The sequence below is a fragment of the Penicillium longicatenatum genome (genome assembly GCF_028827895.1).
Source record: "Penicillium longicatenatum strain IBT 33135 chromosome Unknown contig_2_segment0_segment0, whole genome shotgun sequence".
NCBI lineage: Eukaryota > Fungi > Ascomycota > Eurotiomycetes > Eurotiales > Aspergillaceae > Penicillium > Penicillium longicatenatum.
The window spans coordinates 1242204-1265000 of record NW_026643120.1 but is presented as its reverse complement, the minus strand read 5'-3'; the positions used below and the strand labels follow the sequence as shown (position 1 = coordinate 1265000).

General features: G+C 49.4%; 8 protein-coding genes across 8 annotated transcripts; 4 read left to right on the top strand and 4 right to left on the bottom strand.

Moving 5' to 3' along the window:
• Positions 1 to 43: 43 nt before the first annotated feature.
• erg20 (bifunctional (2E,6E)-farnesyl diphosphate synthase/dimethylallyltranstransferase) lies at positions 44 to 1155 on the bottom strand (the record flags this gene model as incomplete). The annotated part of the gene is made up of 2 exons (XM_057113421.1): positions 44 to 967; positions 1036 to 1155. 2 exons carry the CDS (start codon positions 1153 to 1155, stop codon positions 44 to 46), a joined length of 1044 nt encoding a protein of 347 aa, XP_056973561.1.
• Positions 1156 to 1643: 488 nt separating this feature from the next.
• On the top strand, positions 1644 to 3928 carry N7484_003000 (anaphase promoting complex subunit CDC23; the record flags this gene model as incomplete). The annotated part of the gene is made up of 4 exons (XM_057113420.1): positions 1644 to 1750; positions 1816 to 2530; positions 2582 to 2765; positions 2817 to 3928. The coding sequence occupies 4 exons, from the start codon at positions 1644 to 1646 to the stop codon at positions 3926 to 3928; spliced, it is 2118 nt and encodes a 705-aa protein (XP_056973560.1).
• A 200-nt stretch (positions 3929 to 4128) lies between these two features.
• N7484_002999 (ATP dependent DNA ligase domain protein) lies at positions 4129 to 7203 on the bottom strand (the record flags this gene model as incomplete). Its single annotated transcript, XM_057113419.1, has 1 exon — positions 4129 to 7203. The coding sequence occupies one exon, from the start codon at positions 7201 to 7203 to the stop codon at positions 4129 to 4131; it is 3075 nt and encodes a 1024-aa protein (XP_056973559.1).
• Positions 7204 to 7775: 572 nt separating this feature from the next.
• On the bottom strand, positions 7776 to 9337 carry N7484_002998 (SF3a splicing factor complex subunit PRP9; the record flags this gene model as incomplete). The annotated part of the gene is made up of 2 exons (XM_057113418.1): positions 7776 to 9188; positions 9248 to 9337. The coding sequence occupies 2 exons, from the start codon at positions 9335 to 9337 to the stop codon at positions 7776 to 7778; spliced, it is 1503 nt and encodes a 500-aa protein (XP_056973558.1).
• Positions 9338 to 9575: 238 nt separating this feature from the next.
• On the top strand, positions 9576 to 10946 carry N7484_002997 (ATP-dependent RNA helicase eIF4A; the record flags this gene model as incomplete). Its single annotated transcript, XM_057113417.1, has 4 exons — positions 9576 to 9606; positions 9659 to 9913; positions 9969 to 10862; positions 10927 to 10946. The coding sequence occupies 4 exons, from the start codon at positions 9576 to 9578 to the stop codon at positions 10944 to 10946; spliced, it is 1200 nt and encodes a 399-aa protein (XP_056973557.1).
• Positions 10947 to 12505: 1559 nt separating this feature from the next.
• On the bottom strand, positions 12506 to 15720 carry N7484_002996 (WD40 repeat domain-containing protein; the record flags this gene model as incomplete). The annotated part of the gene is made up of 8 exons (XM_057113416.1): positions 12506 to 12622; positions 12677 to 12764; positions 12826 to 12973; positions 13026 to 13506; positions 13571 to 13974; positions 14025 to 14119; positions 14172 to 14996; positions 15716 to 15720. The coding sequence occupies 8 exons, from the start codon at positions 15718 to 15720 to the stop codon at positions 12506 to 12508; spliced, it is 2163 nt and encodes a 720-aa protein (XP_056973556.1).
• Positions 15721 to 17311: 1591 nt separating this feature from the next.
• Positions 17312 to 19325, top strand: N7484_002995 (H(+)-transporting V1 sector ATPase subunit A; the record flags this gene model as incomplete). Its single annotated transcript, XM_057113415.1, has 4 exons — positions 17312 to 17410; positions 17469 to 17553; positions 17646 to 18292; positions 18372 to 19325. 4 exons carry the CDS (start codon positions 17312 to 17314, stop codon positions 19323 to 19325), a joined length of 1785 nt encoding a protein of 594 aa, XP_056973555.1.
• A 393-nt stretch (positions 19326 to 19718) lies between these two features.
• Positions 19719 to 22296, top strand: N7484_002994 (dynamin-like GTPase vpsA; the record flags this gene model as incomplete). The annotated part of the gene is made up of 8 exons (XM_057113414.1): positions 19719 to 19744; positions 19810 to 19879; positions 19954 to 20048; positions 20173 to 20914; positions 20979 to 21620; positions 21673 to 21931; positions 21990 to 22074; positions 22128 to 22296. 8 exons carry the CDS (start codon positions 19719 to 19721, stop codon positions 22294 to 22296), a joined length of 2088 nt encoding a protein of 695 aa, XP_056973554.1.
• Between the last annotated feature and the right edge of the window lie 501 nt (positions 22297 to 22797).

Sequence of the window (22797 nt, the reverse complement as noted above, 5' to 3'; positions counted from 1 at the left end):
CTTTATCAACTTTTCTTCCCAAAGCGCCTTTACGTCTACTTATTTATTTGGTGCGCTTGTAAATCTTGGCCAGGAAGGACTCGAGGACCTCCTTCTTAAGACCCTTGGTCTCATCCACTGCGGCAATCTTCTCACGCAGCTCACCAACAACCTTCTCCTCGTAGTCCTGGTACACCTTCTCCAGACCCATCTCGTTGAAAATGGCCTTGACCTTGGCCTCCTCAGCAGCATCCTTGCGGCCGTATGAGGCATCGAGCACAGCGCGCTGCTCAGGGGTGGCCCGCTGGATGGCCTGGTTGATCAACCAAGAGCACTTGTTGTCCTGAATGTCGGTACCAATCTTGCCAATAACGGCAGGGTCACCGAAGTTGTCAAGGTAGTCGTCCTGGATCTGGAAGTACTGGCCCAGAGGGATCAGGATATCGTGGACCTGCTTAAGGTTCTCCTCGGTAGCCAGCTCCAAGTAGATCAAGGCAAGAGCCACGGGCAAGTAGAAGCTGTAGTAGGCAGTCTTGTAGGTAACGATGAACATGTACTTCTCCATGGAGAAGTTGTCGAGATCGACCTTATCCTCGGGGGCGGTGATCAGGTCACACTGCTGACCCAGCTCGGTCTGCCAGGCAGTCTCGTGGAAGAGCTCGACAAGGTCAATGTAGGCGGGGTGGGAGCGGAAACGCTGCTTCAAGATGAGGTAAATGGCGGACTCCAGCATGAAGGCGTCGTTGATGGCGACAAAGCCGACACCGTCCTGGCGGTACCAGCAGGGCTGACCACGGCGAGTGATGGAGCCATCCATCATATCATCGCTAACCAAGAAGAAAGCCTGGAGCAGCTCGGTGAGCCAGCCCAGAATGCTCAGTTGCTCGAATTGTTCATCGTTCAGGGGCTTTTGCAGGAGGGCGAGGCCGGTATCGGGAACTGAAAGACCGCGGTTCAACTTTCCACCGGGAACGTTGGCAAACAAGGACTATCCTAACGTCAGCATGGGGTCCAATGAGGTTTGTGGCCGAATTGCTTATATGGATTTAATCTCACCTTCTCGAACCACGCTAGAGCGTTATCGGGGAGGTTGTACTTCTTAGCATGACTGATAATCTCCTCAGCCAGCTTGGGGAAGACGGCCTCGAAATCTGCGCGCTTGGTAGTTTGAGCCATTATGACTTGAATAGGGGGAGGGAAAGGATGAGGAAGGGAGTTAGCGTAATAGTGGAATTGACTATTGCACTTAAATTCCCCCGCGGAGGGACTCGAGGCTTGGCGTGTTTGTGCTGTTTGGTGTTGACAGCTGCAGTTGCTCCTCGTGACTGAACTTATTGTTTCTCTATGGATTATTTCTCGTTCTCAACAATTTTAGCGATCTGCTTTGATTGACGAGTCTGTGGTAATTCGCTCAGCTAGCCAATAGGTATTGGTCTTCGCCTAGGCTGAGAAAGTCAATTGCCGATTGCATTGCGCCCGTCGCATCAACACGCGCCGCTGCCCGAGCCTGCCATTGCGACAGTTTCATGCCTCAACATTCCATTGCGCAAACCGAAACCAAGGCTGCTGGGAAAAACAGATGTTAAATGATTGACTCGACTTAGTTGCCAATCTCTCAATCTCAAATTAATTCTCCGAATTACCCCCGCACTGCCCTATTAGAGATGGCAACGATGGAGATCACCGAGGAAATCATCCAAGAACTCAGGTTTCGGTTTGAAGAGTCTGCGATAAAATGTTCAGAGCGATGTCTATACCAATCATCAAAATGGTACACCCACACCTAATTTGTACCGTGTCTCACTGAACGACGCTGACAAGCTTATTACCATCTAGGGCAGCGGAGATGCTAGACTCTCTTTTACCGGTCGACCATGGAGATACCGATCCTGAATCTCCAATGGATATCGCGGAGCCTCCGCTGCCGCCAATTAACCCATATTTAGGCGCGCAAGATCCTACCGAAGCGGCCTTAGAAGCCCGGGAATCCCACAAATACCTCTTGGCCAAATCATACTTCGACACTCGGGAATATGACCGCTGTGCAGCCGTGTTTCTACCTCCAACTACACCTCCAGTACCTCTCTCTGTGTCCTCTCCCAACTCGAAATCGAAACAACCCCGCACATCACTCAAGGGCAAGGAGAAATCATCACCATTCCAAGCCTCGAAAGGCCAACCGCGGAGCAATCCGTACCCAAAAATCAGTCAAAAGTCGCTATTTCTTGCACTCTATGCGAAATACATGGCTGGAGAGAAGCGCAAGGATGAGGAAACAGAGATGGTGTTGGGCCCAGCGGATGGTGGAATGGCAGTTAATCGAGAACTACCGGATCTCGCCCGTGGCTTGGAAGGCTGGCTCACGGAGCGAAGTGCTAGGGGACTGGACGATCAGGGACAAGGATGGCTCGAATACTTATACGCAGTTGTCTTACTGAAAGGGCGAAATGAGGAACTGGCGAAGAAGTGGCTCATCCAGAGCGTGCATCAGAACCCATTCCATTGGGGGGCTTGGCAAGAGCTGGGTGACCTCTTGGCCAACAATGAAGACGTAAGGCGTTTACCCAATCCCATTTGAAATCGAACCTGACAACGCTTATAGCTAAAACAAATCGTGGACCGTTTGCCCAAGAATCTCATGACCCTAATTTTCCACACCTACAGCAGCCAGGAACTTTATCAAACCACACCCGAGACATACAAAGACCTTCACCAGCTTCAAACATTGTTCCCTACCAATGCATTCCTCCAAACGCAAGAGGCGCTGCTTTATTACCACGATAAAGGTAAGATTAATAACATTCAGTGTATCAGTCTCAGGTATTAACAATGTTCAGACTTTGACAAAGCGGCGGAGATATTTAATGAAATCTTGGCCACATCTCCACACCGACTGGATAGCCTTGATCACTACTCCAATATACTATATGTCATGGGTGCACGCCCTCAACTGGCCTTCGTCGCTCAGATTGCGATTGCCACCGACAAATTCCGCCCTGAAACGTGCTGTGTTGTGGGCAACTACTATTCTCTGAAATCCGAGCACGAGAAAGCTGTGATGTACTTCCGCCGTGCCCTGACGCTCGATCGCAACTTCTTGTCGGCATGGACCCTAATGGGCCACGAGTACATCGAGATGAAAAACACTCATACTGCCATCGAATCATACCGTCGTGCTGTTGATGTCAATCGCAAAGACTACCGCGCTTGGTACGGTCTAGGCCAAGCATATGAAGTCCTCGATATGTCTTTCTACGCCCTGTTCTATTACCAACGAGCAGCCGCTCTGCAGCCATACGATCCAAAAATGTGGCAGGCAGTAGGGTCATGCTATGCAAAGATGGGCCGCGTCGAGCAAAGTATCCAAGCCCTGAAACGTGCCCTTGTTGCTGGGGCCTATTACGCAGACGGTGGTTCAGGCATCGGTTCAAGTCCCGGTCCTGGTACCCGGAAGATCCTCGACGCAGAAACATTACACCAGATCGCAACTCTTTACGAACGACTAGGTGATGAGGAAGAAGCGTCCGCTTACATGGAATTGACCCTGCAACAAGAATCTGGCGGTGCCCCCGTGAATGAGGAAGGAAATTCGGATGATGAGGATGAGTACTCTTCTTCTTCTGAGCATGCTACCCACAGCGATGAAGCTGAGAATTCCGATGATGGAGACGATGTACCTAAGCAACGTCGCCGGAAACCTCGTCCGAGGACTTCCTCACTTGCTATGCAGAATGATGACTACACCGCTAGTGAAACATGGCACCATGGCACTGGCCCTACGGCAACTACTTCTAGAGCCCGCTTGTGGCTGGCGCAGCATGCTTTGCGCCATGGTGACCTCGATCGCGCGGATCTATTAGCAGGGGAACTTTGTCAGGATGGGTTTGAAGTGGAAGAAGCGAGGGCACTTATGAGTGATGTTCGGGCTAGACGGGAAGGTGGCGGTTAGTCTATTGTATTCGGGAGGTCATCTTATTGTCATGATAGCGTGGCGTTTAGTGTTACCCTGGTCATTAATAATTACGAGTTCTCTTATCTTCAAACAATATTAGAAGGAACCTTGAAATGGATATTGATACCCGTGAGGTCCGCGTTATGCTTCGTACCTAACCAAACTTGTCTACCTTCAACTCCAGAAACTTGAGTCTTCTACCCAGCGAAAAGCAATGGCGGTTTGATAGATACATAATCTCCTAACGCCAAGATCTCATCTTGATCAAAGCTGACCAGAGGAGCCGGGACTTTCCTATATTGCACCTCAGCGGAATCAGGAGCGTCACCAGATGCAAGTCGGTTCAATTGTGTCGGCGGAGTCTGAGACACATCCCATCGAAGACAAGCATAGTAAAACAGCTTCCCAAGTTCAGCCCAGGTATTCCGTAAACAATACTTGATATCCTCAGAGCAGATATCCTGTTCCAGAAAATGAGAGTCCAAAAAGAAAATCATTCCTTTGGGAGGACATGATGATTGTTTGGTAGCAAGAGACACAGCCGTAGCTGCTCTGTGGATCTCTCTGCCTAGTGATCTCTCGGCTATGTTCACAAGAACAATACCGAATGCCATGCCCTTGGAAGCGGCGGAGGGGTTAGACTCAGACAATGCAGTCATTGTCTTGTCCGACCCTATAAATGTCAAGAAATCATGAAGAGGGGCATCTCCGGGAATTTCCCAGATCTTTTCTTTTGATTTACTTGACATGTAGATTGGAATTGTGGTTAAAGGTGATTTGATAGGGGTTGCTCCGAGTGTTTTGTGTTGGACTGGGACTTCCTCATAAATGGAGATCAGGCTAGTTGCTGCTGGACCGTTCATCCTTCCTTCGAGATAATTCGTTATTTTAGCCGGATTCTCAACATAATGGGTATCTTTTTGGCTGGACTTTTGTCGCTGGGACAAATTATTATTTTCGGTCAAGACATTGGCTTCGGGAAGGGAATTTTCGAGGTCAATCGGCAGCAGTGTCTCGTCGATATACAAAGCATGATGACTCTCGAAATTACTCGATCGTTGATTGCTCGTGCTCCGGGACGAAGGCTGATGTATAGGGGAACTTGGCAGCGAAGCAAGACAAAGCACCTCATCATTCCCTGTTTGGACTGGGGTTTGAGGTTCTGGAAAATCTGCCTCAATGCTCGAACTCCGGGAAGGTGGGCTTTTTGATCTCTGCACAATATACTCGTTAAGCCCACTGCCAACCTTGAGGCGTTTGCACCAATGTTCTCTCTCCTCGAATGAGTCTGCGGTAGGCACAGACCTGGTTTCTTCAGCTAAAATCTGTAGTTCTCGGAAAGATGCCGCATCTTCGAAGCCTCTGTCCGTATGAATTTTGATAATACGCGGAAAGCGAAGCGTGTAGTACCTGGCACCAGAAGGCTTTTCGAAGCCGCTGCCCATCAACTCCACCACGAATGGTTTCTTGAAGATTTTGGTCACTTTAGGGAGACTGTCGTGTCCATAGTCAATTTTGAAATCGTGGAAATCTTCCGGATCTCGCGCGCAGAATTCTCCGAATTGATTGAGGGATTCCATTAAATTACGATGCATGCAATGACGACCAACCACGTCTATGACTCGGAATCGAGGAAGTTCTCTGGACTGGAGGACATCTTCTTTGTTCAAGAGACAAGCAACCAAGAAGTTTGTCCAACTTAGTCTTTTAGGAAATCGAAGAGCTGCAGCATCCGTGGCTTCATAGAATCCACCAATCAAAACAAGGTCGACTGTATCCCCAAGGCCTGGAATGTAGTCTTTCTTTAGTTTGATCCACCGACCGGAGGAATTATTCACACCAGCAGGACACATGGAGAAATAGGGCTCGTCACAGGCCTTCAACACAAGTCCTTCCCACCGCCGGGTTATTGCATTTGAAAATCTGGCCTCTAACCAACGGTAGCTCTCTGGCTGGTCAAGGTCCAAAATTTCTTGTTCAGCAATCGCAGATCGACCATGGATTGTATGAACCATGTTTTCCAGGATTAACCGTCTTTCACGATGGGGCTTTCTCAAGCAGACATCGTCATCTAAGAGGAGTATGTCATAAAAGACAATCATCAAATGCTCATATGGCTGGGGTGGAGAATCGCTGTCGATACCAATCAAAGTACCAGACCGCGATAGAAACTTGCGGAGCTTATGAAAATCTGCAATCTCACCGCGTTTGTCGCTCCAGACGAGTAACTCTCCTTCGAGTATGCAACGTTGCGTGAATTTGCATTGAGGACTGCCTATGTGCAGCGACTCCTCCACAGTTGACATGATCCCTGACCGATCTGACGTAGAGTCTTTGCCGCTCTTAGAGAAAATCTGAATTGGAGTATGCTTGTTTGCAAAATCAATATGGATTTGGCAGTATTCGCCATCATATTTCCTTTCAATGCTCATACGGCGGCGACCTGAGATCTGAAGACAATGTTTGATGCTTCGTGCTTTGAAGTAATCAGGTCTTCCAACTTTGATTCCTGTCCGTGGGCGTATATGGTCCAGTGCAGTGGCACAGAGACTAGCAGCCAGTTTTCGATCTGGACGGGGTGGGAAGTGGTTCATCGGCTCGGAGCTAAGCATTTCTAGGGCTCCTTTAAAAGTGTTCTGAAATTGCAGGAGTTGAGGAAGGAGGAAATGAAACCTCTCCAATGTATAGTTCTCCGGGAGCGTAACGGAACCGTAGCTCTTCAAGATCATACGAGTGAGCCATTTCGCATCGCGGCTGGTCAATCGACGATACAGAGATGAAAGAACTGTATCTACGTCTACCGCAGTATGTTGACGACGAACCTGGGGACCGGAAAAGCGGCACCTCGAAGCAATCATGTTGAGAGCTTCGTCAACCTCCTCAACTGAGACCTCGCGGTCATGCTGATCATTTTCGGCTTGACGCATCACATTTTCAACACATTGACCCAAGTCTGGACCTCCAGGCTTTCGCCATTGATCTAGTTCTGATATTCGTGAAGACCCTAAGCCCAAGCAGCGGCCGATAACGCGGGTGAGTGAGGTGGCTTGGAGCCAATATACTCGGTCTGGTCGTCTCTCAGGGAACATGGATGATAGCAGTGCCAGCCTGTCTGTTTCCGGGTGGTTGATATGACGATCATGTCGATTAAACCATTGTGCAATGGTCCGGTAGTCCGGTTCATCCTTCCTATTCGCCGAAGCCGCCTTGGCCGTTCGGTTGGCTTCAAGGCTCGATAGAAGGTCGCCTAAAAAGGCGAATTTGAATCCCATTGGGGATTGAAGTGAGAGAATCACATAGGAATGGTGATATCTTCCTGTTCGTCACCCAGTGAATAGTGGAGCGAAAGAAAAGACAAGACAAGTGGAAACGCGAAATCTGGAAGCGGATCGCGTCCATGGAACACGAAAGCACGTGATGATCTACAGATTTGAAGCAGTTGGGTTGGAAAGGTTAAGCATGTCGTAGAAAACGAAACTTAAATCAAGATAAAGATTGAATACATTGATTTGAAGGTGACTCGTTGCCAAGCTACCCTAGACCCTTGCAATTTGAAGACTCTTCTATACCCTGGCCATAAGATGTGGTATTATATGGCTTCAATTCATCCTCAGAATTGAATCAGCAAGGTTCAAGTCCTAGACCCAGATGCATGCCTTTCAGAGTCTCAGACTAATTCCTTTCTAATTTGCATATGAGAACTATTATCCATTGAAAATGATATGTCTCTTTGAGAGAGAAAAAACGTGCCATGCCATTCGCCCAACTCCAAGCTTTTCTGTAGTATTGACACCCTTGCCCCCCGACAACAAAAAGAGAGAACAAAATGTAAGGTATGCGTAAATCAAAGAATGCCTTGCTTTTTGAGATCGTGATAAATTCTCTCGGGCATGACATTACCCTCGGCGTCCTCCATTTGCACGACATTGTCCCGGGAGTCTCGCTCCTTCTTGCGATCCTGTTCCAGCTTCTCCCAAAGTCGCATTGCGTCCTCAATGCGGGTAATCTCACGGAAAAGGTTGGTGTTTGCGGTGATACCCAGGCATTTGAGGCCGTAAATATGGTTCGCCTCCGAGAAATGCTTATCGAATGCTCGTCGACCCATGTAAACGTAATTTCCGCAAATTTCACACGGATACTCGACTCCGAGACCATGCAGCTTGTACAGCCAGTAAGGGATAGGCTTCCCATCCCAAGCCAGTGGTAGGTTCAGTGGGTTATAGATTTTCTCCTTGTCTTCTTCATCATCAGACTGATCACCACCACGACCCTCACCAAATGACTCAGGCTCAGCCATTAAAGCCTCACGTTCCATTTGCCGCTCACGTTCGGTCAAACCTTGTCGGCGTACGACGTTGCGTCTTGTAGCTTCCCGCTCTTCCTTAAGTGTGTTTGTGAAGCAACGCACACGATGCTCTCGCACAGCGACAGCACGCTCCTTTAAATCCTTCGCAAGGGAAGATTTCGCAGGTGTGCTTGCAGATGGTTTGGAGTCCTCGTTTGATGTGCCAGCAGCCTTGCGAGCCTCTGCAGCTCGGATGTGCTTCTTGCCAGTCAAGTGGTTCCGGTAGACATTCTCATTGGAGAATTCCTTCTCACAGTCTGAACACCATATTCCCTCGCCTGATCCTTCTGTAGCAACTTGTTCATCAGCCCAGCCGGGGACTTCCTTTGCTGCCCATTGCTTGTCGAATTCCTCGTCGAAGCTGGCAATCAACGCATCAAAGTCCTCCAGAGGCTTCACTCGCTTGAAAAATCCCTCGAGGTAAGTCGCAACTTCACCAACATAACGGAAGTATTTATCGGAAACCTTGTCTTTCCGCTTGATGCTCATGGTCGGTGGCGTGAATACATCAAAGACATCGAGATATTGGACGTAATTCAGGCGCTTCACTCCCGGGAGATTCAGGTATTGCTCATGATTAGTAGTCAGATCCATGTATTGTCCAAAGCATTCTTCGCCAGTGAACATATTATCGATCTCCATGTAAGATGATTCGCCTTCGGCGGGTTGATGTCGTTTATATGCTTGCTCGAGGTTGTCGACTGGCTCGTTCGGGTAGCGCTTGTGAAAATCTTTGATCTCATCCAGCTGCTTGTAGAACTCCTCGAACTGATCGCCAGTGGAAATCGACTGCACCTCCTTCTCGCGCAGGCCATCGGCATCCTTGTAGATTTCCAGCAGTCTCTTGGACTGCACCTCAATTCGGTCTAAGAATTTGGCAAGTTCATGGTCGTTGGCTAGTTTCTCGCGGATCTGTGAAACATGATTGTGAGCTCGCAGTCTTTTTCGTACCAATGCTTCGGCGAACTTACATTTCGAGGTTTGTCGGCCACGCGATCAGCAACGGCCTGCTCTAGCCGCTCGAGATCCTCGTGGATGAATCGCTGGTCTTCAAGAAGCATTTTGTTTATGCGACTGGTTTATTGGTAATTTTGGCCCTGATACACGAAGTGAACGGAAACCTGGTGTACACACGTCAAGAAGTGAAGAAGTTCGCGGAACCCAGAGCTGCAGCTTTGCGGGTGGTCATGTGACCGGACCGCTCCCATCGCAAAAAGTCGAACTTGTAGCGCTTCACATTGGTACCTATCATTTTCAAATACCATATCTCTCATTTGCCGTGAACTGAATCATATCATCATGGCTGACGGAATCGACCGACGCGCCGAAGGTAAGCGCGATCCCCAGACTTGGTGAAGTGAGCCTTTCTAATGACAGCCCAGAGCGCATGGAGTTCAGCACCTCCAAGGAGGTCACGGTGGCCCCGACCTTCGAGGACATGCACCTGAAGGAGAGCTTGCTCCGAGGAATTTACGCCTATGGATACGAGTCCCCCTCGGCTGTGCAGTCGCGCGCTATCGTTCAGATCTGTAAAGGTCGTGATACCATTGCGCAGGCCCAGTCCGGTACCGGTAAAACTGCGACTTTTTCGATCAGTACTCTGCAGGTCATTGACACTGTTGTCCGCGAAACCCAAGGTACATTGGACTTCAAACTCGAATTGGTGGCTGGGTGCTAACATGGAATCTTAAGCTTTGGTTCTTTCCCCCACTCGTGAACTCGCAACCCAGATTCAGTCCGTTATCATGGCCCTTGGCGATTACATGAATGTCCAATGTCACGCATGCATTGGTGGAACCAACATCGGCGAGGATATTCGCAAGCTTGACTATGGCCAGCACGTCGTCTCTGGAACTCCGGGCCGTGTTGCTGATATGATCCGCCGCCGCAACCTTCGTACCCGTCACATTAAGATGCTCGTCCTGGATGAGGCCGATGAGCTTCTCAACCGCGGTTTCAGAGAGCAGATTTACGATGTCTACCGATACCTTCCGCCGGCAACACAGGTTGTGGTCGTCTCCGCCACTCTTCCTTACGACGTCCTGGATATGACAACCAAGTTTATGACAGACCCCGTGCGCGTTTTGGTCAAGCGTGATGAGTTGACCCTGGAGGGTATTAAGCAATACTTCATTGCCGTTGAGAAGGAGGAGTGGAAGTTCGACACTCTCTGCGATCTTTACGACACATTGACGATCACCCAAGCCGTGATCTTCTGCAACACCCGCCGCAAGGTCGACTGGCTAGCTGACAAGATGCGCGAGGCCAATTTCACTGTATCCAGTATGCACGGTGAGATGCCTCAGAAGGAGCGTGATAGCATTATGCAGGATTTCCGCCAGGGCAACTCTCGTGTCCTGATCTCCACTGATGTGTGGGCCCGTGGTATCGATGTTCAGCAAGTGTCTCTTGTCATCAACTACGACCTCCCCACCAACCGTGAGAACTACATTCACCGTATTGGTCGATCTGGTCGTTTTGGCCGCAAGGGTGTGGCCATCAACTTTGTCACTAGTGAAGACGTCCGCATCCTGCGTGATATCGAACTTTACTACTCCACCCAGATCGATGAGATGCCCATGAATGGTGAGTCCAAGAGCATAGGATCTTCAATTTTGATTGTCGATGTACTAATGTCATCTTTCTGCAGTTGCGGATTTGCTCTCATAAACGATACGACCCTGTACTTAGCCCTCGCTACTTGAACGAACTAAAAGTGACTTGCGTTACAATTTGCCCCGAGGCTATGCCCATTCGATTGATTTCTGGGAACCTCTCTCAAGTCTACTTGATTTGAGCACTTGAGGACTTTCTTTATCAAAGATTGCACAGATCAATGCAAGGATGGATCTCGCGTGGAGGAAAGGGAAAAGAGAATAATTCTGTGAGAATGCAACGTCACCAGTCGACCATCGCCACAACCACTAACACTTTACCACTCAGCCCAAAATTGTCAGATAATCTCGCAGGTTGCACTCTCATGATAATATCACTTTCGAATTTGACACATGGAGGCCTGAGCAACATCTTATTTCATGTTTTTACTGGTCCATTTTAGTTTACCCCGGATTATTGTCTGCTAGGAGTTATGAATGATGGATTTGAACAATATTTACAAACATTCTTGAAGTAAATGATTTACAGGGCTGCATGCATATTGGAAACGTAGACGGGCATTCGTATCTAGTGCAGTGGGGAACAGCCTGCGATACCAGGTTCGATCATTGGAGCCTTCTGACGCATTTTCCAGATTGACGCCCCTTACCACCTCTTGGAGTCGTGCGGCTTGTTGAAAACGAGCCGAGCCTTTCCAGTACTTAATTATGCAGCCGAGAAACTTGACATTGCCTGTGGTGATCTCCCTCTGTTCCTCTTGAGCCTCGTACTGTGATTTGATCTTCAAATCGTGGGCCAACTTCTTCTAGACATCGCACAACTTATGATCCTCCTCGAAAAGAATTTCCATCGTTGTCTGGCATTGTCTTCAAACCTGCATTGAGGAATGGATCGATAGCCGAGCTAGTCCCTAGATTCAGTCGAAAGGGGGAAAGAGGTGGCAGGAAAAGGGAAGATGCCGATGAACTTGTTGTCATCGAACCAGGCTAGGTAACGAAATCGGGTCTTGGGTATGGCATGACAGCCCGAGAATTGGTACTTTGTATGGGCGAAAGGTTGGAAGATGCTTGGAAAAAGAGAGGTGTTTGACAGCTGGAATTGATCGATCTTTAAGGTAACGGGAAGGAGACTGATAAACTTGGAATGCTTGTTTTGACGAATATCACTTCTATAAAAGATACTTTTGGGAGAAAGGTAGCCAGAGGGCTGATATATTCAAAGGTGACCTAATATAACTATGCTTAAACCCAATGAAAAGTACGCCTAGATGGACACGAACAACCCTTACAAGTCAAACGAAAAGACATCTCCAATTCCAATCTCAGCTGAAACGCCGATCAAGCCAACAAAAATGACGAAAGACAAAAAAGGTATGTGGAACTTATACCTAGGGCAATGACAGGACCACAGCTCCTCACGAATTGATGGAATGGCGCCGTTCCTGTATTCACTGAGATGCTCGAAAAGAAAACAGCTGTCATGAAATGACAGAGGGCAGGGCAGATTCGGGTTATAGTGTATACGAAGTTAAGTAGGAGAGAAGAGCTTCCATGAGAAAAGCAATAACGAGGAAAAGTAAGACTGAAGCCAAATATGATTTATCGATCTTTGAATCAAGAGGCTCCAGTGTGTACCGTGGGCCTTGCAGAAAGAGAAAAGCGCCATGCCATGCCACACAAGGCAAGCCAAACGGAGAACAGCGAACCATAAGCAGTCTTGCTAGCCGGAAGCTAGGTGTGCCAAGTAACAGTATGGCGGCACTAAAATGTAAATGTTGACCTTACGGCGCTGGTCCGTGGGGCACCACTCGTTGAGACACCTCGAGTACTAAGTCCTCCTGTTGAGCGATGGCGATTGCGTTCTCGAGACCAACTGAGTAGGCACGTTAGCGGAAATGCACTGTCACCTAAACGAAAAGAAGACGCAAACATACATGCGCACAGCGCGGTCATCGCCTGCCGAGGCAAACATGGTGGGATCCGCTGGGTTCCACGATATTGAATTTACACAGCCCTTGGAATGCCCATCAAGACTCTCTACAAGAGACCCATTCTCTTTGTGCCAAATGTAGACTTTTGAGTCTAGAGGCGGGTCAGCAAGCACCAATAGATCTGAGTCGAGGATGTCACTTACCATCGCTACCACTGACAATGAAATTCTCACCAGCTCCGCCAAAAGTACTGCGAATCACACATTCACCTTGCTTCTGACCACTGAAACGTCGCACCACGCTAGCAGTCTCGAGATCAATCAATTGGATTTCTCCTTCTTTCAAGTTCACAAGCAGATGCTTTGAGTCTCGGCTGATTGCGAGGGATGTCGGCTTGCTGGACCGGGAGAGACAGTAGTCTTCTTCGTAGCTTCGGAAATCAAAAACGTGTATCTTTGAATCCGTGTCTGCCGCGACCAATCTCCGCCCATCGGGACTGATCGCGCAGTCTTGCACTCGGAATCCACCTTTCCACATGTGCAAAGGCGATCCACGAACACTCCAGTGACATAGTTGTGAGCTCCGGTCGAAAGAGGAGGTCACAAAAGACTCTCCATCTGGTGCCCAGCCGGCAGATGTGACCGGTTCGGAATGGTGATCGATGGTAAGAAGACAGCGGCCAGTCTATGGGAATATTGTCAGTCAGAACAGGTAAACCGAAAGTACGTTGGCGTCGGGGAACTCTTACCTCGACATTCCATAGTCGTGCTTTCTTGTCCTGGGAACAGGTGATGAGTTTTGTGTCATCCGGGCTCCAACTAGCAAATACAACCCCACCGCCATGGTCACTCAATCTGTGGAGTACTGTGAAGTCTTCCGTATCATATATGAGCACCATTTTGTCACTGCCCGCAGTGACTAGCTTGGTGCCATCGTGAGAAAAGCCGCAATACCAGACTTCATCTGTGTGCTGGGTCAGGTCGATGCCTACTTCTAGTGGGAAGTCATTCCGGTCACAGAGATGGTCTGAATAGAGCGATGGTGGTTGGGCGGTATTATGGTATAGGCAGTTATTGATTTGACTTTGTTTCACGTGATCTAGTAAGATAGCCAAGCGGTGTTGAGGGATCATGACTGAGGGGGAGATTGATTCTATACCGGGATTAGCAGTGGCCGAGGATTATAAAATCATAGAGCCTTACTAGATAGGTCCGCAAGGAGGCGTTCTCGGGATGCCCTGGTGGAACCATCCCACCCTGCTTGGTCATATAACCGCTCAGTTGGCGACATAAGCAGACTAATCAAACATCAGAATATATGCCAAATAGAAACCTCGGAGAATATATTACCTGGAAAGAGCGTGAAGCCGATCGATGTCGTAGTTCAACGGCGTTAGTTCTTGCCGTAGAACACCTAGTGCCGCACCCAAGTCGCGTGCCTCCAGAAGCTCCAAGAATTTCTGTTGGCGCAAATAGAAGAGCATCTCGTTTTTATTCGCATCCTCTGCGAGTAGCAGCGTCTCCTCGGGTACCGATTCCTGACCATTCTTTCCACCATTCCGGAATGATTGAATCAGGATCCTCTCAGCTTCAGACCAGCGCCCACCTAGCACCGCGCTGCGGAAAGTAGCAACGCCAGCTGTCTCCAGTTGATGGCCACTCTCTGCACTCAACGCGGAGGCTGACCCGTTGTAACCCAGCTCATACAAAGTTTGAATTAAGATCCGGGTCACCTCCTCTCGGTTGTGACCATAGTATGTTTGGCTAGCTGGAGCTTTCCCCGCTCCGTTAGCATGGGGCTCGCCATTTGCAGACGCAGCCGTCTGACCATTCAGGCTGGCTTTCCCCGAGCTGGTCCCGTTAGAAGCCTGCGAAAAGCCATTAGTGCCTGATATCCCATCGGCACGCATGTTGAGCAGGCGCCGGCGCTTGCGGGAACGATGGTGGCCGTCGGTTCGGCCGAGTTGATGAGTTTGGTCCTGGGCCGCAACGTCACCGGCCCTTGGGTTTTCCAGCTGCGAGGTTATTCCAGTTCCTATTGCTGAGGAACTAGGAGTCTCGGGACTGCTTGAATGAAGACGGCGGCGTCGGAGATTAGGTGTCGGGGAGGTAGCGGTCTCGGGCGGAGGCTGGGAGGTTGCGGAGAAGAGCTGGGTGGATGGGGCGTTGGCGGATCTGGGATTAGGAGCTATGGTTTCGAGGGGCAAAGGAAATTCAGGGTCGTCGGGGATGATATATCGGTGGGGGAGGATTGTCGGCCAGGTCGACCGTTTTCAGGATCTGCCCAGTTCCCTGGCTCTTTGGGAAGAACCAGGTGAGCAGACCAGTGGCGGATAGGGAATGACCGGGGATAGCTCCAGGTGCCTAGGAGCTTAGCGGGAAAAGACTCGGGTTTCGAGGAGAAGTCTCGAGTAATTATCGTTTGAAATGGAATCCGAAGAGCATCAGGAGGTTGAGGTTCTTGGAAGTGCGGGTATCTCTCTCCCCTCCTGCTTTCTCAAGGGTTGGGCGGAGATGCGGGCTTATCAGTGATGCGATCTACTCTCGGGTCACAAGAAACTCAGTTCACAGTCACAAGGATTGAAAATTACCTAAGAAACGAAAGTCCGGTATGATGTTTGAGAAGGAGAGATACACATGTTCCACTTGCCATTTATCAGCTGAGCTACTCGTCGCGATGACTCGTTTATAGAAGATTCCGGAGCTGCGTGAAATATGATTACTACGCACCAGCTCTTTGATACTGACTATCCGACTTTGCGTTTAAATACCCCAACCCCTACAAGGTAATATCCGGTAGGTCTCTTTAGTATGACTGTATCGTCCCTTGGATTCAAGCTCCGCCTTCCCACTTACTTTCCAAAGAAAACCTACGGTTCACCATCCGCACTGACGACATCATGATGCTGTTAGTCCTACAGGGGGAGAGCTACCATATAAAAGATGCTCCAGGTCCGCTCGATGGCTTTATTTTTTCGCATATTCACCACTAATCAACGATCAAAAACAAACTCTTCAATTTATCCAACTACCTAAATTTCCAAATTCACCATGGGTTGTGGCTGTGGATCCTCTTGCACCTGCACCGGTCCTCACGGTTGCACTTGTACCAGTGGCAACTGCTCCTGCGAGGGATGTGGAGTATGTTATCTTAAAAAAAAAAACTCTTAAATGGAGGCTGACTGTGATCTCTAGAAGTAAATTTATGATGCTCACAATCGGTTATCGCCCAGACCCAAGCATAATGTGGGGTGTCCCGGAGTAAAATGGTATCGTATCATTGGGGATGATTGCTCTTCTGTCTTTACATGTCATAATAGTGTATGCTTGGGTATTCTTCCTTGATAAAATGAAAATCAACTAGGTTTCGCAAAAACGCTGGGGTTAATCTACACAAGCTTGTAAGAGTCATCGCGGTAGTGGATGTTGGCGCCATTACTCGCGAGTCACAGGGCTTAAGATCTATGATAATAGGATTTAGTCGAATACAAATCACTACATCATGGATCCAAGCATCGGATAGGACAGAAAATATACCTGATGAATCAATATCTGTATTCTAAGGACATATATGCATGCGACTTATATTTAGACTCATTCATCCTGATTGATAGATCTCATGGCGGTCAACTAGCCCTGAACGACACCGGCAACCTACATATGGGAAAGGGGTACCAGTCAAATAGATATAGTACATTGCTTTTTAGATAGTAAGTATCCATAGGTAGGCATGATAGGTATATTGGAAAAAGACATGTTCTAAGGTTGGAAGAAAAGTCGATTTCAAAGATTTGGGATGATTTCATAAAATCGTGGGTATTTATATGTATAGATTGACAGTCCCCATAAAACTTATGTAAACTCGGCAGTGAGACAGACATGTACATTCAAATATCTACACCCATGCAAGTACCTATAGGGATGAAGGACTTAATTCACATCCATGCAAAATTATTAACAATCTAACAGCTACCTTGACCATTAAGGAGGCATAGTCGAGCCTAGTGTGCAGGAGGCTTACCTATCTAAAGAGGTACCTCGGACTTATAAATTACATCCTCTAAGGTTAGTCCGCCCCTAACAAACGTAAAAGTATCAATTCCACCAGCCACAATGGTGTCTTGTTTTCTTAAACTGAAAATTGGCCGGGAAGCGCCAATCCCGGACAGAGGATTGGATGATAGCTTAGGGGGACTCCACGACCTCAGCTCCCCCGTGGATTGGCCCATGGCAACCTCAATGGATCGCCCTGATCGATCTTACACAAGCCTTGATCTCTTCTTTGCCAGCGGATGTTAGGTTTGGGAAGACCATTACTGAAAAGTCGGCCGTCCCTTCTGGACTTAATTAGCAGACGTGAGCTTAAGGAGCATCGTGCGTCAACACCTCCACCGCCCGAGCTGCCACCGCTTCCAGACTCGCCCGCTCGAACCAACTCGACTACCTCCACCTCCCCCATCTCCTCCACATCCACTTCAAACACCTCCACGATGGGTTCTGAAGACAAGCATGAGCAAGGTGCGATCTTTTCGGTCTCCGGACCGGTTGTCGTCGCCGAGCATATGATCGGTTGTGCTATGTACGAGCTGGTAAGGTCCCCCCAAAGCTCTCACCTCCGAACCTGTGCTGATCGCCGAAATTCGACAGTGCAACGTCGGACACGACATGCTGGTTGGTGAAGTCATTCGCATTGAAGGAGATAAAGCTACTATTCAGGTCTACGAAGAAACCGGTACGAACACCTCCCTTATCCGGGCCACGTATACCCCCGGTCCACAAACCCCCTCAATGGCATTGCTTACTGATGAACCTCCCGAACAACAGCTGGTTTGACTGTTGGTGATCCCGTCACTCGGACGGGTAAGCCCCTGTCCGTCGAGCTCGGACCCGGTCTGATGGAGACAATTTACGATGGTATTCAACGACCCCTCCAGGCCATCTCCGAAAAGTCTAAGAGTATTTACATCCCTCGTGGTATTTCCGTCAATGCGCTGGACCGTGAGAAGAAGTGGGAGTATAAGCCCGCTGGCTTCAAGGTTGGCGACCACATTACCGGCGGTGACATTTGGGGTATCGTTTTCGAGAACAGCCTGGTGAACGAGCACAAGATCCTCCTGCCCCCGCGTGCCCGGGGTACCATTACTCGGATAAGCCCAGCCGGTAGCTACACCGTCACGGAAAATCTGCTGGAAGTCGAGTTTGAGGGAAAGAAGACCGAATACGGCATGATGCAGACTTGGCCCGTCCGTGTGCCCCGTCCCGTAAGCGACAGACTTTCTGCCGATGCGCCGTTCATTGTCGGGCAGCGTGTGCTGGATGCACTCTTCCCCAGTGTCCAGGGTGGCACTGTCTGTATCCCCGGTGCTTTCGGATGTGGAAAGACTGTCATTTCCCAGTCTGTGTCCAAGTTCTCGAACAGTGATATTATTGTCTACGTGGGTTGCGGTGAGCGTGGTAACGAGATGGCTGAAGTGTTGATGGATTTCCCCGAGGCAAGTATATCCAGATGACATCGTTGTGGTGTTAAGGTGACTAACATTATGCCTGTAGCTGTCTATCACTGTCGACGGTCGCAAGGAGCCTATCATGAAGCGTACCTGCCTGATCGCCAACACCTCGAACATGCCTGTGGCTGCCCGTGAAGCTTCCATCTACACCGGTATCACCATTGCAGAATACTTCCGTGACCAAGGCAAGAACGTCGCTATGATGGCAGACTCCAGTTCTCGCTGGGCTGAGGCTCTGCGTGAGATTTCTGGTCGTCTGGGTGAAATGCCTGCTGATCAGGGTTTCCCTGCCTACTTGGGAGCCAAGCTCGCCTCTTTCTACGAGCGTGCCGGCAAGTCCAGCGCCCTGGGTAGCCCCGAGCGTGTGGGCAGTGTCAGCATTGTCGGAGCCGTCAGCCCGCCTGGTGGTGATTTCTCCGATCCCGTCACCAGTAGTACCCTGGGTATCGTCCAGGTGTTCTGGGGTCTCGACAAGAAGCTTGCCCAGCGCAAGCACTTTCCTTCGGTCAACACCTCCATGTCTTACAGCAAGTACAACTCCGTTCTGGACAAATACTACGAGCAACACAACCCAGACTTCCCCCGCTTGCGTGACCACATCCGTGAATTGCTGTCCAAGTCTGAGGATCTGGATCAGGTTGTGCAGCTCGTCGGTAAGGCGGCTCTTGGTGACTCGGATAAGATCACCTTGGACGTGGCTGCTATGCTGAAGGATGACTTCCTCCAGCAGAACGGTTACAGTGACTACGACCAGTTCTGCCCTCTGTGGAAGACTGAGTATATGATGAAGGCATTCATGGGTTACCACGATGAGGCCCAGAAGGCTGTCGCCCAGGGCCAGCAATGGAGCAAGGTCCGCGATGCTACCAGTGACCTCCAGAATGCCCTGCGGAACATGAAGTTCGAGGTGCCCGACAACGAGGAGGAGATTTCGGCCAAGTACGAGAAGATCCTGCAGTCTATGTCGGACCGTTTTGCTTCTGTCTCCGACGAGTAGACATCTTTTTGCATTTTGCGTACATTTTGTATTTTCCGGCCTTTCACTAGCACATTACCCTGTAGTTATGTTCAAACCAATCTTCTTATTTGGGGCAGAGAGACTTCTTTAGAAAGAATATGATAGAGCTATTTCATTAGAAGTAGTCAAATCAGGCGGCAGAGATGTAGATTAATACCTAACTTCCAATCAGAAGTCTAGACCAATACATAACAAGTGGATGCCTACGTCCGCCACTCTTCATCTCCACCGCCTTTGCTCTCACACCAACAAACACACTTCCGCTTTCCCATCTTTCGGTTTGCTTTCTTTTGCTTCCTCGTTGGAACTTGCAAGGGAATAAACAACTTCAGATTTAAATCTTTAGCCCGGTTATTCATCATATCGCCTGTCATGGCAAGCCCGACCACCGGCTACTCGTGCGCATCCCGGAACCCCCCTGTCCCCCTCCACTCCGATACGGCCAAGCTAACATAGTGCGCAGGATAAACGTGAACGATCCCAGCCTGATTTCGCTGGTTAACAAGCTTCAGGATGTGTTCTCCACAGTTGGTGTGAGTATATGCGAGCTTCTATATACGGCTACCGTGGTCTGGCCTTCGGACTGACACCGCTGGTTTGGTTTTAGGTACACAACCCGATCGATCTGCCCCAAATTGCCGTTGTCGGATCGCAGTCAAGCGGAAAAAGTTCAGTACTAGAGAACATCGTCGGTCGTGATTTGTATGCGCCCATACTCCATTATTGAGGGAACTCCCATTGCCGAATCTCCTGCGCCGCGGCGGTGGCGGGGCCCTTCCCGTTGTCGTCGTCAGCCATTGCTAACCACCCGCTTCTTCACTTCTAGCTTGCCCCGTGGCTCAGGAATTGTTACCCGGAGACCTCTTATTCTGCAGCTGATCAACAAGGCAGCTACCACCCAATCGAACGGCGACGGAAAGTTGGAGACAACGGATAGCGAGTCCAATGTTGACGAGTATGGAGAGTTCCTGCATTTGCCAGGCGAGAAGTTCTTTGACTTCAACAAGATCCGCGAGGAGATTGTCCGTGAGACAGAGACCAAAGTTGGCAAAAATGCTGGAATTTCGCCAGTTCCTATCAACCTACGCATCTACTCGCCCAACGTCCTCACCCTGACCTTGGTTGATCTGCCAGGTTTGACCAAGGTCCCCGTTGGAGACCAGCCCAAGGATATCGAACGTCAGATCAAGGATATGGTGCTCAAGTATATCAGCAAGCCCAATGCCATCATTCTGGCCGTGACCTCGGCCAACCAGGATCTGGCCAACTCTGACGGCCTGAAGTTGGCTCGTGAGGTGGACCCGGAGGGACAGCGCACTATCGGTGTGTTGAGTAAGGTTGACCTGATGGACGACGGTACCGATGTGGTGGATATTCTCGCTGGACGGATTATCCCTTTGCGCCTTGGATACGTGCCGGTTGTTAACCGTGGTCAGCGTGATATTGAGAACAAGAAGCTCATTGCCTACGCTCTGGAGAACGAGAAGAACTTCTTTGAGAACCACAAGGCATACCGGAACAAGGCCTCGTACTGTGGAACTCCGTACTTGGCTCGGAAGCTGAACCTGGTAAGTCTTCCTCATCTTGCGACGAGAGGTAGTGTCACCAAATTAATATCGAATTCTTATCTAGATCCTCATGATGCACATTAAGCAAACCCTGCCCGATATTAAGGGTCGCATTTCCTCTTCCCTTCAGAAATACACCTCGGAGCTGTCGCAGCTTGGTGACTCGATGCTTGGCAACAGCGCCAACATTATTCTCAACATCATTACGGAGTTCAGCAACGAGTACCGCACTGTCCTAGAAGGAAACAACCAGGAGCTATCAAGCATTGAATTGTCAGGTGGTGCTCGTATCAGTTTCGTATTCCACGAGCTCTACTCGAACGGTATCAAGGCCGTTGATCCCTTCGACCAAGTGAAGGATATTGATATTCGCACCATCCTTTACAATTCATCTGGTTCATCCCCAGCACTTTTCGTCGGCACCACTGCTTTTGAGTTGATTGTCAAGCAACAGATTAAGCGTCTGGAGGAGCCTAGTGTGAAGTGTATCTCACTCGTCTTTGACGAGCTGGTTCGCATCCTGGGTCAACTTTTGACCAAGCAGCTGTTCCGTCGCTATCCCATGCTGAAGGAGAAATTCCATGCTGTGGTTATTGCTTTCTTCAAGAAGTGCATGGAGCCCACGACCAAGCTGGTCAAGGACTTGATTGCCATGGAAGCAACTTATATCAACACCGGTCACCCTGACTTCCTTAACGGACACCGCGTAAGCTTCTAAGCCCTGATCCGAATAATCCAGACAGCTGACTTTTTTATAGGCTATGTCTATTGTGAATGAGCGCCAGCACGCCGCCAAGCCTACTCAGGTTGACCCCAAGACTGGCAAGCCCCTACCTGCCCGTGCCGCCAGCCCGTCTCTGGATACTACTGGAGAGGCTGTCAATGGAAGCGGATTCTTTGGTAGCTTCTGGGCCTCGAAGAACAAGAAGAAGATGGCTGCCATGGAGGCGCCGCCACCGACCCTCAAGGCTTCTGCCAGTCTGTCCGAGCGCGAGGCCACCGAGGTGGAGGTTATTAGTACGTGTCATGATATTGTTCTATGTTTAGTGGGCCGGCTTACTAACCTTTGGGACAGAGCTCCTGATTACCTCTTACTTCAACATTGTGAAGCGCACCATGATCGACATGGTTCCCAAGGCAGTCATGTACACCCTGGTGCAGTATGTATCCCTCAGCTTTGAATATTCCATGCCTGTACTGACTAGCTCTCTAGATTCACCAAGGACACAATGCAGGGCGAGCTCCTCGAGAACATGTACCGCAACAACGAGCTGGATGACCTTCTGAAGGAGAGCGACTACACCACCCGCCGGCGGAAGGAGTGCCAGCAAATGGTTGAGAGCCTGTCTCGTGCCAGCGAGATTGTCAGCCAAGTCCAGTAAAGGGCAGTCGCTGACGTGCGTGAAGGAAACGACCAAAATAACTCACTGTATGATTGAACTTAATACGCGTTGGAGGAGTTGGGCCCATCGTGTCCCTTGTCGTGACATGGCACGAGACGGAAAATCTTTGACTTTACCTAGTACTCTTGCGCTGCCTCCATCGCTTAGAGTCACTGGCCCACCCACCTATGCTTGGTCGTTTTTCAAGCTTTTAGTTCTTGGTCTTGGCTTGGTCTTGGTTAGCGGGGGTTTCAGGAGATTCCGTTCGATCTGGTGCGTTTTGCAGCAGTGGAGTTCCATGATGTTATTTTCTCGGGGGCACTGTCTGCATCTAAGATTTGTTTACACCTCCCTTTTTCCCTTTTCGTGCCCCGAATTTGAGAGCTCTATACCGTTTTCTTATGTTATCATGTCTTTCTTGAGCCTATTTTAGATGACGACTGTATCAACTAATGATTTTTGTCCATGGATCTGCCTTGTAAATACTTTGAATACCTGAAC